At 53.4% G+C, this 13,087-nt stretch overlaps 1 protein-coding gene across 1 annotated transcript in view; it reads right to left on the reverse strand.

Annotated features, from left to right (window-relative positions):
- The window catches only part of Creb3l1 (cAMP responsive element binding protein 3 like 1), a 41,326-nt gene that overhangs the window by 765 nt on the left and 27,474 nt on the right, over positions 1-13,087 (reverse strand). The window contains exons 3-11 of the mRNA XM_006984335.4: positions 12,608-12,792; positions 10,657-10,735; positions 8,856-9,013; positions 8,131-8,280; positions 7,920-7,978; positions 7,699-7,767; positions 4,254-4,353; positions 3,448-3,574; positions 277-544 (exon numbers count right to left, since the gene is read on the reverse strand). Coding sequence (XP_006984397.3) covers positions 277-544; positions 3,448-3,574; positions 4,254-4,353; positions 7,699-7,767; positions 7,920-7,978; positions 8,131-8,280; positions 8,856-9,013; positions 10,657-10,735; positions 12,608-12,792 — 1,195 coding nt within the window. The remainder of the gene's footprint in view (positions 1-276; positions 545-3,447; positions 3,575-4,253; positions 4,354-7,698; positions 7,768-7,919; positions 7,979-8,130; positions 8,281-8,855; positions 9,014-10,656; positions 10,736-12,607; positions 12,793-13,087) is intronic.

Genomic DNA, 13,087 nt, shown 5'->3' on the forward strand with positions numbered 1-13,087 from the left:
CCAGGCATGAATTTGCTTTGAGAAGTCCATCACTCAGCTGTGAGCTGGGTCTAGACCAGGGACCTCCTCCTCTGAAAGGATGCCCCGCCCCCAGGAAGATGCCCCTCCCCCGGGAAGATGCCCCCTTCCCCCGAAGATGCCCCTCCCCTGGGAAGATACCCCTCCCCCCGAAGATGCCCCGCCCCCAGGAAGATGCCCCTCCCCCGGGAAGATGCCCCTCCCCCGGGAAGATATGACTCACGGTGGTGCAGCCTGAGATCCTACCCCTCTACTCACCTGTCGTGGAACCACTCCTTGGGGTGGGAGAAGTTGGGGCTGGTGCCGTTGTCATTAGTGTCCTCTGGCCAGGTCTCACTCAAGTACTTGGTGGTCTCATGGGTGCTGTCCACATAGTCATGTCGGAGGTGGGCCTGGGGCCTCGGCTCTCCTGGGCCCCCGGGTTTGAGCTCCCAGCCTTCTGGGGGCTCCACAGGCAGTAGGGCACCTCGGCCATCTTCCCAGGAACCTGTCCCATCATCGTAGAACAGCAGGCTTCGGGAGGGCACTGGGGAACAAGCACAGGGTGAGCCGTGGGTGCTCCTCAGGGTCCCCCTCTGCCCAGACATGTGCTGGGCAGGAACAGCGGCACTGCGGCACTGCGTCTTACAGGCCTGACTCTTAGTCCTAGCTCTAAGGACCCCTGGCTGTGTGATCTCAGCTTAGTCACATACACTCTGCTCTGATTTTGCTGAGCATTTGTTTGTTGATCTGCAAAATGGGGATGGCAGAATCAACCTCACGGAGATTCAAGGATTGGTGAGTGATACAGTGTAAGGGACTGAAAGTGTGCTTAGCAAAACCACGAGCTCACAAAAATGCAGCACTTCTGAGAAGAGAGTGCTCGGTTGGTTGCTTACGGAAAACTGGAATTCCTCCACCTCACCCACCCCGCCCCTCCACTGTGTGGTCCTAGGGATCAAACCCAGAGCTTCAGGCACGCTAGGCCGGATACTCTACCACCAGGATACAGAGCCAGCTTACCCATCTTCCCGCCCCCAGCCTCTCTTTCTCTCAGGTTCCTTTTGAGACAGGGTCTCACTGAGTGGCTCAGGCTCGTCATTAATTCATTTTGTAGCCTGGGTAACTGTTTAACTTTCACTCTTCCTGCCTTGACCTGAGAAACCGGGATCGCAGCACTGCACCTTCAGGACCTGCTGAGAGCTGGGTTCTAATCCTACCATGTCACGCGCTTCCTAGGAGACTTTTTTTTTATTTTTTTTTTTTATTTTTTTTTTTTTTTTTGGTTTTTTCGAGACAGGGTTTCTCTGTGTAGCTTTGCGCCTTTCCTGGAGCTCACTTGGTAGCCCAGGCTGGCCTCGAACTCACAAAGATCCGCCTGGCTCTGCCTCCCGAGTGCTGGGATTAAAGGCGTGCGCCACCACGCCCGGCTCTTCCTAGGAGACTTAAGGGAAACTTTTTCTCTTCACTTCTAGGCAAGGTCACCCTTCGGAGAAGTCAAGGGGAGGGAAATGGACATTCGCCGGACACCTGTGCCAGGTATTACATAAATAAAGCCTTCAGTTTACAGCACACTGAGTCTCACACGAAGCCCCAGAAATGAGGCGTTTTAAGCCCTGCTTCCCAGAACTCATCATCCAGGGCCCCTGCAAGCTGGCTTCCTGGCTCCAGCCTGCTGGCTCCCTCCCAGCTTCCCCTGCAGGGTCTAATCTAGGGGGATCTATGGAAAAGGCGGCCCCTGGCATTGTGTGGAGCTGTAGCCCGGAAACCAGTCTGCTCAACAAGCCACCTCCTTCCTCAGACGTGCCCTCTCCCCTGCCCGGGGCCGCGCTCGCTCCGCTCCGCAGGCTCCCCGTGCCCGGCCTTCCCCTCCGTGGGTGATGTCCACGGCACTGCCCTTCTCCACTGTGTTCTCAGTCTTCTCCTCTGGCCTCCACAGACGGGGCTCTCAGAGCCTGGGTCCCCCCACCCCAGTCACAGCGCTCCCCAGCGGATCCAATCCCTCTTCCTCCTAGCGCTCCTCCCTGCAGGCTCTCCCGGCAGTACCCCTCCCCTAAACACACTCCTGCCCTCCCCTCTCTCTGACCTCTCATCTGTTTCCTCTTTCTCTTCTGCCACGTCAGATTCCTGCTTCTGGCATTTGAAGGGGGGCCTGCAAGATCCTCCAGGGCCTGCCCGAAGTGGCCTCTGCCTCGGAAAGCCACACCGTTCTTTGCCGGTCCCTGTACTGACTCTTCCCGCCCTGGCTTTCCCTTCACATCAGGAGCTAGTCCAGGAGGCAGGGCGGGCATATGCTCCCCTAGAATGCACTAGAACCACTGTGCACCGTAAGGACAGCAGCTTCTGGGTGTCTAGAGAACTTAAGATACACGCCCTTGGTCATACAACCAGCCCACAGCAGTGTCCGCTGTGACTGACTCTGAACCACCGGACCACACAGTACCCCACGGGGTGGCACCCGCAACACAACTATCACTCTCACCAGGGGTCGGTGCTCCCGGCAGAGTCCCAGACACCTTGCTGTGGGTCCCCCTGTGCCTCAGAATCTTTCTTAACTCTGCGTGTCCAGCAGTCTCTACCACATTAGAAGTGACCGAAGACGGACATTCATTTGCTGTCCCGATACTAAAACACAGCGGTGCTTAGCCAATGCATCATAACCTCTGCCACCCCATACACAGAGGTTGGACCTACAACACCCTACTGTTCTCTGAGTCACACCAAAGGATCTCAGAGAGGCAGACTTAGAGTTTGGGTCGAATTCTACCACTAACATTAAACACACTGTAGACCCTTATTGGGGTTCAGTTACTCTATCTACAAAATTAAAGTGTAGAATGAGATAATGCCAACCCCAATCTTTTTGTTGGTTTGTTTGTTTGTTTTTGGTTTTTCGAGACAGGGTTTCTCTGTGTAGCCCTGGCTGTCCTAGAACTCACTCTGTAGACCAGGCTGGCCTTGAACTCAGAGATCCACCTGCTTCTGCCTCCGAAGTGCTGGGATTAAAGGCGTGCGCCACCACTGCCAGGTTTCCAATCTCGATCTTTGAAAAATATTTTTTTTAATTTTTTTTAAATGTATATGGAGATTCTGCCTGCTTGTGTGTGCATCACTTGCATGCTTTGGTGCCTTCAGAGACCAGAAGATGGCACTGAATCCCTTGGAACTGGAGTTACAGTGGCTGGGAGCCACCTGTAACCACCATGTGGGTGGTTAGGAATCAAACCACTGAGCCATCCTCTCCAGCCCTTAAAACGTTTTTTGAAACAGGGTCTCACTATGTAGCCCTGGCTGGCCTGGAACTCCCCATGTACACTGGGCTGGCCTTGAACTCGTAGAGATCCACTTGTCTCTGCCTCCTGAGCGCTGGGATCAAAGGTGTGTGCCGGCACACCTGGCATGGCTTCCCTTTTGCAGCCGGCTTCCACCCGGAGTCTGAGAGGTACTCACTCTGACTGGCTGTGTAGATGCTGTCGGCTGCAATAGGGTCTTCCTTCACGGTCTTCGAGCCGGAAGAGAAGGCAGGAAGGCAGGGCGCCAGGGAGCCCAGCACCAGAACGAAGCACAAGGCTGCCACCTAGTAGCGGGCAGAGCAGTCATCAGATCGGGCAGGGCGGGCCCACAAGATTGGCCGCCCCTCTGACTCTCCTCACCCCAAACCATCGCATGCTCAGTGCTTCCCCAAGAAAGCCTCTCCAGAGCTGGCTGCTTCCTAGAGGTGGAGTCTCTGGCCCTGCTGCAGCCAAGGCTGCTCAGGTCCCCCTCACCGGAATCCGGGGAACATGGAAGCCAGTGTCTGGAGAGGAGGGCGGGTTCTATGTGGTTCTCACCCTCAGGGGAGAGAAGTCAGGAAGGGAAGAAAGAGGAAGGGGAAATGGAGGGTTGCAGCTGTGACCAGGGTGGGGACATATCCCCACATCACACTCTCAGCCCCAGGAAGTTGACAAGAGGGAGCCAAGAGTCCCTGGGGAGCTCCAATAAGGCCCCGCCCTCAGGGCCAAAGCCTGTCCTAGGTGTCCTTTGGGGGCTCTCAGGGACTCCCCATCACCCATTCCAAAAGGAGCCACACTCCCCGAGTCTGTGGAAGCCACTTTCCCAAGGATTGGCCCTTCACTGGATTCAGTGGTATCAATCACACATCTGTCAGAACTGGCCTGGCCAGGCCACTGGCCCCTCCAGGCTCTGCTCACTCTCCTAGAGAGCAGGCCTCCAGAGGAGCTCCCCGCGGTGGCCTTGTGCACGGGAGCAGCACCTACCATGAGGCAGGTGCCCGTCTGAGTGGCCGCCATCTTGTAAGGTCTGGAGATCTTGCTGGTGACCAGAGTCTGGAGTTTCTGCAGCTGCTGGAGCAGGGTCCTGAGGAAGGCACGGTAGTCACCAGGGGGGGATCAGGCACGGTGGCCATGTCTACATGCTGAGGGAGCCGGTTCTGCTCCTGACTAGGCCTTCATGCTTATGTGCCCATTTTAGTCAAGACACAAAAGGTCACCTCCTGCCTGGCTCCCCTGGCTTGGGTACTGGGGGTCTGCCTCATGGTGGAAAGCTGGGTCACCCTGTGGAAGCTTAGGGGGTGCCCTGGATTGTTCCTGACTCTTCTACGGAAAGGTTATCTATCTTTTTCTTACTCACACCAGTCACAGACACGTCAGCTTTCCTCCTTTGCACCCCAAAGCACCCTGATGCGACGAGAAAGATTCTTGGCACAGTGGCTAGGGCAGTCAGTAAACCGCAGCCACTGTTTACGTTAATTCGATTGCTGTTTTTACTGTTATCATCATCATCATCATCATCATCGCCACACCTGTAACACTGTAGCTTTATTTGTGGACTTCCACGTCAGTCTCCACTGCTAAGTAAGGGCAAGAACTGGGTACCACCCAGCACGGGGTCCTTTGGGTATACACTCAAGTGTTAAACAGTTAATATTGCACTTCCCCACCCAGCTGGGTTCATGCAGTTTCTGAAGTGAACAGCAGGTGGCGAAATTTCCCTAAAGCTCTTCCATACTTAGGGGCAGAGGTAGCTAGAGGAAGTTTGAAGGCTCCACCCCTATCCTGATTGGGACTGGGGGTGGAGTCGCGGATTCTTTAAGCCAATCAGGGCAGTGGCTGGGTTCGGCCTGAGCCGCTGGGTCAGAGGAAGGAAGGGAGAAAATGCAGTTAGGGTCTCCGGAAGGGAAGCGGGAACAGGAGGATGCCGCTTCCTGGGCACATAGGAAGTTCAGGGCTTAGTTACAACACAGAAAGACCCTGCCTTCTGCCTGCACAGGTGCACCATGGTGTGTACACATACACACCCAATAAATAAATAAACGGAACTCAAAACTTAAAAAAAATAGACAAAACCCCCAAAACCAAACAAACAAAAACCTAGTGTGCACAAGGTCCTGGGTTCAATCCTCAGCATAGCTGGGAGATGGTCGTGTGTTAGGCGCCTAGTAAATGCTGTTGTTTGTATTATTGTAATTACTTCTAGAAAATAATATCAAACACTTCAGTGGATTCATAGCTCAGAGCACTATCCAGAATTCAGAACAGTATTAGAAAAAGAGGCAAAATCAACAAGTGAGTTTTTTTGTTTGTTTGGGTGGTTTTTTTTTTTTTGTGTTTTGTTTTTTGTTTTTTTGTTTTTTGAGACAGGGTTTCTCTGTGTAGCCTTGGCTGACCTAGAACTCGCTCTGTAGACCAGGCTGGACTTGGATTCAGAGAGATTCACCTGCCTCTGCTGGGATTAAAGGTGTGTGCCAGCACTGCTCGGCCAGGTGAGTATTCTTTAATGCCACACACCACGCTGATTTCAGTCATTGTGTCTTAGAACCTTCACACAGGTCCCATTAGCCAGTGCTGCTGTCATGTCCTTGGTGCCAAGAAAATTAGGCCCAGAGGTTCAGGAGAAATAGCAGAGTGGGAAAAGAACCTAGAGCCCGGGGCTGGGATCTCATGCAGGGTGCCCATGTGGGTTCCCAGGCACTGATGCTTCTCAAGCTAAGCGCAATGGAGTCGTCCAGGGCGCTTGTTAAAATGCAGCTGGGGAGCTGGAGAGAGGGCTTAGCAGGTGAAGTGCTCACCCACACATAAGGATCTGAATTTGGACCCGGCATCCCTGTGAAAAGGCCAGGCATGAGCCAGGCATGGTGGCACACACCTTTAGTCCCAGCACTCAAGAGGCAGAAAGCAGGTGGATCTCTGTGAGTTCAAGGCCAGCCTGATCTACATAGCGAGTTCCAGGACAGCCAGAGCTAAATAATAGAGAGACCTTGTCTAAAAAAAAAAAAAAGCCTGGAAGGCAGGCATGGGTGTGCAGGGGAGAGGGACAGTGGACACAGGACGTAGAACCAGCCAGTTCAGCCAACCAGTGGGTGTCAGACTTAGTGAAAGACCCCGTTGCAAATGATAAAGTGAAGAACAGCCATGGAAGACACCAGATGTTGACCTCTGGCGGCACACATACACACACACAACACACACACAACACACAGAGAGATAACACACATGCAAAGATAACACACACACACAGAAACACATACAGATACACACAGAGATAACACACAGATACACACAGAGATAACACACACAGATAACATAACACACACATCACACACACACACACACACACACACACACACACACACACACATACACAAATACACACACATGCACGCTATGTAGATTCTGACCCAGCAATCTTAGGAAAGTCCTGAAATTCCTGATTTCTTACAAGTTCTCAGGCCATAATGGGGAACTGGCTAGCAAGGGTCTAGGCCAGCAGATTTAACAGTCATCGGAACCACTGGAAGGTATACTAAAACCCTGAAAGAGATGGTTCAGTGGTTAAGAGCACTGGCCGCTTTCCCAGAGGACCTGGGCTCAGTCCCCAGCATCCACATGACAGCTCATAACCATCTGGAACTCCAGTTCCAGGAGATCCAACACCCTCTTCTGGCCTCCATGGGCACTTGGCACGCATGTGCTATTCAGACATACATGCAGGCAAAACATTCGTACACATAAAACAAACAGCAGCAACACTGATTGCATCCAGGCACAGTGACGCACACATGGTACTCATAGTACTCAGGAGGCAGAGGCAGAGGAATCAGGAGTTCAAGGTTGTCCTCGGCTCCTTAGCGCTTCTAAAGCCAGCCTGGGCTATATGAGACTCAGTCTCAAAACAAAATAAAATCTACCCAGAGTGCTGGGCCTTCCCTCTGCAGCGAATGATTCAGTAAACCCAGCCTTGGGTCTGAGAATAAGTATTTCTTTGTTTTTGTTTGTTTCTTTGAGATAGGGTCTCTCTAAGTAGCCCCGACTGTCCTGGAGCTCCCTCTGTAGACCAGGCTGGCCTGGAACTCACAGAGATCTGCTTGCCTCTGCCTCTCAAGTGCTGGGATTAAAGGCGTGCACCATTATGCCCTTTCAAGAGAGAATAAGCATTCCTAACAAGTTGAGAGATGATGCTGATGCTGATGCTGCAGAGCACATCTGGAGAGTCTCTGCCCTGTGTAGTCTTACTTGAGCATCTTACCAGCCTGTCAGATGTCTAGAGTTATGTGCAGTTAAGATCAGCTGGGAAGCCAGGGCTCCCAGTTCCTGGGGTACATTCTGGGGTATTATCCTGACCTGGCTATCTATCTTCTCCCCTGCCTCCCAGAGCCAGCCAGCACCTTTAGTGGGGTAGGCAGGACACAGGGGTACCACTCACCTGTTGGCATTCTCTAGGGTCTCCACCTTCTTCCACAGCTCAGTGTTCTCTGATGTATATGTCTCCACCCTGGAAGGATCAGGCAGACACAGGCTGAAGGCATCCCCATAGACTCAGCTGCTCCACAGCCGCTGCCCGCTACCATCCCATCGCCTGCGGCTGGGCCTCGGGCCTCGGACACCAGGCTGGAGTCCCGGCCCTACTCGCTCTGGAACACTTACTTCTTTTCTAGACATTCCACGTACTCCTTCTTCTTGCGGCGGCTCTCCTGGGCCGAGATCTAAAGGAGGGAGTTCCCAAACAAGGGTCACCATTGCCAACTAGCCACTTCCTGGGTCGTTCCCAGTTTCAGAGCTGACAGCATCAGGGGACAGAGGCCCTCCTCAGGGGAAAGTTCCCATAGTCTTAAGGTCGAGATGGCTCCAGCCTTACCTTGTTCTTAATTTTCCTGCGTACCCTCTTCAAGGCCTTCTCCTCAGCCTTGGTGAGGGGGAGTTTGGTGGGGATGGGGTAGCCCTCGGCGATCAAGGTTCGCTTCTCCTCTTCTGTCAAGAGCAGTGGCCCTGATGTCCCCTGTAGTTTCTGAAGAAAACAGACAATTCTGGCTTTGCATTTGAGCACTGCTGTGTATTCAGCTCTCTGAACCTCACTTTCCTCCTTGGGAAAGGGGAACCCTCTGAGTTAAGTCCAGTGACATGCATCAAGTGTCAGAACGGCTTTGGGAGGACACTTCCCCTGTCCTACCCTAGAATCCAGTCTCAAAGCTCATTTGCCCAGGGCCCCCTAAACAGCACCCCCTTGTGTCCCTCCCCACAATTTTAATTTAGGAGGATCCATGCCCTCCCAGAGTTCAGGGTCTCTTTCCATGTTGCCCCCAAATAGCCTGGGTCACTTGCCAGGGTTGAGAAATGTCAGGTTCTCAGCTCCACGACAATGTGGCTTCTAGGCCTCCTTGGACCTCATCTCTCTACCTTTGACTTCCATTCATCTTGAGGCAGAACTGAAAAATCCCCCCTCTTACTTGCCAGCCGGCACCTCCCTGAATCTGATGGGATAAGTATCAGATGTGGGGCTCCCTGACCACTTCACTGATGAGGGCACTGGGTAAACCCATTCATTACCTCACCCCCAGGGCCGGCCCATCCCCAGCTGCTTACGTGAGGGGCAGTGAGGAGCGGCGAGGTGGAAATGGCCATGGAGGAGCGGGCCATGGGCCGGACAGGGCTGGAAGGGGGCAGAGAGCGGGGACTCTGGGAGCCGTCACTGTCACTGCCATGGCTGCTGGGGGGTGTCGGAGGCATCTGTACGAGGTCCTCTGCAAACAGTAGAGGGCTAGGTGAGTAGGGCTGCACCCCATGTGGGCTCCGACCTCGTGAGTTCAGCTGAACATGGCCTGTGCCAGCCCTGTCCCCGAAGGAAATGTGCTGATGAGCCCTTAGCCTCAGCTGGAATATCAGAAGCCCCTTGGCAGTGCCAGGAAAAATGACTGCTGGGTACTGCCTATCTCTGACAGTGCAGAGGAAGCCCCCCTGCAGCCTTGGTGAGGAGCCCCTGGGCCACATGCTCCCCTACCTGTGGCTTTACAGTATTCAGTTTCTATAAGACCCAGCTCCGAAAGTCCGAGGGGACTAAGGTCTCCAAGCAGATCCAGGGGGCTCAGGCTGACCAGTGCCCTCCCTTTTCCTTCCTCTGACTCTAAAACACTGATCCAGTTTCAGGGACAGGGTGGCAGGTGTTGGGATTGCAGCAGAGCCGTGAGGAGTCCCCTTCCATGGCCAGAGCGGCAGGAAGACCTCAGCAGGTGTCAGAAAGAGGTGTCTCAGAGGCCCAGCAGCCAGCAGCGATGCTGGGAAAGCTCCCGGGATGGCGCAGATCCAGATGTGGAAACCTGGGCTCCACGGCCATGTAGAGCAGGGTTTGACATAGGTTGGCACCCACAGAAGGCTTTACTTGTCTCTTTACTGATGCTTACTTGTCTCTTATGGATCCCACTCTGAAAAGAATGACTCTTCTCCCGTATGTAAGCACCTATGGTACCTTATTCCTATTTCCAATCTTGTGGTACTTAGCCCAGGGCTTGACACATGTATAGTAGATGTTGAATCAATGTTGACATATTAATATGGTGGCATTGGAACGATTCTGCTACCCTCTCTCACTCCAGTAACTCACAGAATCTGACCATGGTCTCTTGACCCAATGAGCTGTACAGTTCCCTGTGGATTTGCTATCTGCACACCTATATCACTGCTGAGTCTGTGGCCTTAGGACCCTGGGATCTACTTGGTACAGAGACTGTCTTCTCTCTTTGCTTTGAGAATACCTAGGACAATTAAGATGGTACCCAGTAAACCTTGGTTGGATGCATGGACAGATAGATGCGTGTTTGGGTGGATGGGTAGATAGGGTAGATGGATGAATTAATGGATGTTTGGTGGATGGGTAGATGGATAGATGGGCACATGGATGTTTTGTTAGTTGGATGGATGGATGAATGTGGAGATGGATGAATGAATAGATGAATGAATGGACAGGTGGGTGGTAGAGCGATAGATGGATTCATAGATGAATGGATAGTTGGATACACAGATGGGTGGATGGGTGGATGGACAGATGTTTGGATGGATAAATGGGTAGATGGGTGGATGGATAAATAGATGAGTGGATGGATGGGTGGATGGATGGATGGAAGGTGACTGGTGATTATAAAGTGTTCTTCAGTGAGTGAGTGGGTGGAAGGGGGATCAGCAAATGGAATGGGGTTGGTAGAATGATGGCAGCCGAAGATTGGGTAAAGAAGCAATGGAAGAAAAAGAGGGAGCATAGAGAGATAAAGAGCGAGAGATTGGGAGGGTGAGATCATCTGGGGGAGAAGTGGGAGTTTTGAGGGAGGGGTGGACTGGACAGGGAGCAGGATGCTGTCTGTCTGTAATCAGAGTCGTTGTTGTACATGCTTACCTGGTGTCACTTTGAGGAACTGGCTCACTTCTGGAGGTTCTGCTTTGATCACTGGCAGCTGAGTCATTTCTCCTGGGGCCTGAGGAAGAGACAGGTTCAGCTCCATCACCTGCCCCTGGGACAATCCTCACCACAGTGTTCGCCCTCCTCCCTCCCTCAGGCTGGAGATCCATCCTGCATGCTTGGAAGAATGGCTGGCCTCGAGAGTCCTGGGCTCAGCCCAGACAGAACAGAGAGGCAAGTTCTAATGCTTGGAAAAGCCACACTAAGAGCAGAGAGCGGTGCTCCACACTGTAGGTCAGAACTGAATCCCAGGAAGCAGGATTCCCGTGGCGTCTGGGGCCGTGCCACCTTCCAGACAGAGGCTGACCCTTCACCAACTATGAAAGCCTTGGTATGTGTTTGCCATGAGCACAGGAGGTCATGTTAGCCCTACACTAGCTGTTGGATGATTGAGGACAACAGTTAAGGAGGAATTAATTGGCCAAGGCTCAGAGGAAGCCGAAATGTGACCTGGGATACAAATGGGAGACGGGCTCATACAAGGAAGCCTGCAGCAGCCAGAGCCCTTGAGCGGCTTCGAGCAAGGCACGGGTGGAACCAGATGTGCATTCTTAACAAGTGTGTATTCCTATTTATTTAATTTCCAGAGTATTGTTCTAGAAAGGGCTTCAGGAACACGTGTGGCTTCGTACATATGAACTTCACCAACACGCATGTAAGTGGTGATCTCGGTGAGGAGGGTGTGGCTCTTGGGACTGTCTCGTCCCGCTGGGTCTGCTGGCAGCAGAGATCGCGACGCCGTGGGGGGTGGGAGGGACAGAGTGCTGAACACGGGACAGTGAGGAAGAGCCAGGGAGAGGGCAGGGTGTCCAGGAGCTGGGCCATTCCCTGGTCTACACCCAGCTCCGTGTCCACACTGCAGGTGAGGGGACCTGAGGGGACACTAGGGGGCTGCAGCGTGCAGTGCTGGGTCCCTTTGGTGGTTCAAAGGGCTCTTCCCAGACTGGATCCCGAAACCTGCACTGTCTAGAGTGGGAAGCCTCCGCCCTCGGGTCTGACAGGCCACGCTGGGGGACGCAGCTTCGAAATTTCTGACTTCATGATTTGGGGCTTAACTCCTGGGAACTTCGGTTTCTCCACCGTGGTCCCTTCATCCTTCTGATGCTGGCTGGGCCGGTCCTGGAGGTCTCTAAGAATCTGGCTGGTTGTCAATCAGCCCTTGAACCTTGGGAGCAGGAAGGGCTTTTTTCCGTTTATGACCACCCACTTTGAACCCAGGTGACCAGCAGGAGGCGAACCCCCTGCCTAGGGATTAAGGTTAGTCTGTTTGTTTGTTTTTAAACTATGGAACTTTAGGCCTTGGGGCTTGCACCTATTTTACAGGGAAGGAAGCTGAAGAAAAGAGAGAAGGTAAGTCTGTCCACAGTCAGGAGCAAGCCTGACCCCGCAGAGCCTCTGCCAGAAGCCAGTGGTCTGGGCCTCACTCCTGAAGGGTCTTGCGTTTACAGCTGTTATCTATACACTCCAGAAATGGAGCGTGGAGTTTGCATTTATTAATCTAAATGCAAACTAACTAAAATACAAGACCATTTTTGTTTTTGTTTTTGCATTTACATGTTGATCTTTCTCCAAATCCTGAAACTTAAAAGGAAAGGAAGTACCCTGGGGTATCCCCTTGCAGGTGCCCTTGACTTTGAAACTAACCTCAGCCCTGCCTGGTGCCCTGAAAGCTTTCTCTGCATGCAGGGAGGGAGGGCCCAGCATGCTTGGCAGGCACTGGAGGATGGTGAAGGGGTGACCAGTGTGGGAGGCAGAGGACCCTCAGCCCCCAAGGCTCGCAGCTTGCGGAGCCCTGGGGTGGAGTCCAGGACATTGGGTGTCACTGCCCTCTGTCTCCCCTCAGCCTTCACTCCCTCCCTCAGCCCCTATCAATAGTTCCTAGGCTCACCTGGTGAGGGATGGGCAGCCTGGAGATGGGGCTGAGGCCCAGCAGTGGTGGTGTGGCCATGGCAGCAGCAGCCGCCATGGCAGAGGAGGCAGCCAGAGGGTCGACGGGTAGCTCCGGGCTCTGCTCCTGCTTCACCATAATGGAGCACAGTTTGTGTCCCAGTGCCCACGCTCCGCGTTCTACATCTGTGGGGAGGGTGAAATGGGAAGGACCCAGGTTCAGAGGCTCCCAGAGCAGAGAGCTCTGACCGACTTCTGCCTACCTGTGAGTACCCTGGACTGAGGAGAGATGTCAGAGTGCCCATCCGGTGCAGGCAGCAAAGCTGGGCCACTCTGGTGAAGTGAGATGGGTGGGCTGGAACCAGAAGCGGCAAGAGCATCTTTGTATCTACAGAACGGGCTTGGCCACAGCACCTAGACACCCCCCCCCCACCCGCTGCGTGACCTTAGGCAAGCTGCTTATCATCCTGTCTGAGTCTCA

This window comes from Peromyscus maniculatus, chromosome 4 (assembly GCF_049852395.1).
Source record: "Peromyscus maniculatus bairdii isolate BWxNUB_F1_BW_parent chromosome 4, HU_Pman_BW_mat_3.1, whole genome shotgun sequence".
NCBI classification, from domain to species: Eukaryota; Metazoa; Chordata; class Mammalia; order Rodentia; family Cricetidae; genus Peromyscus; species Peromyscus maniculatus.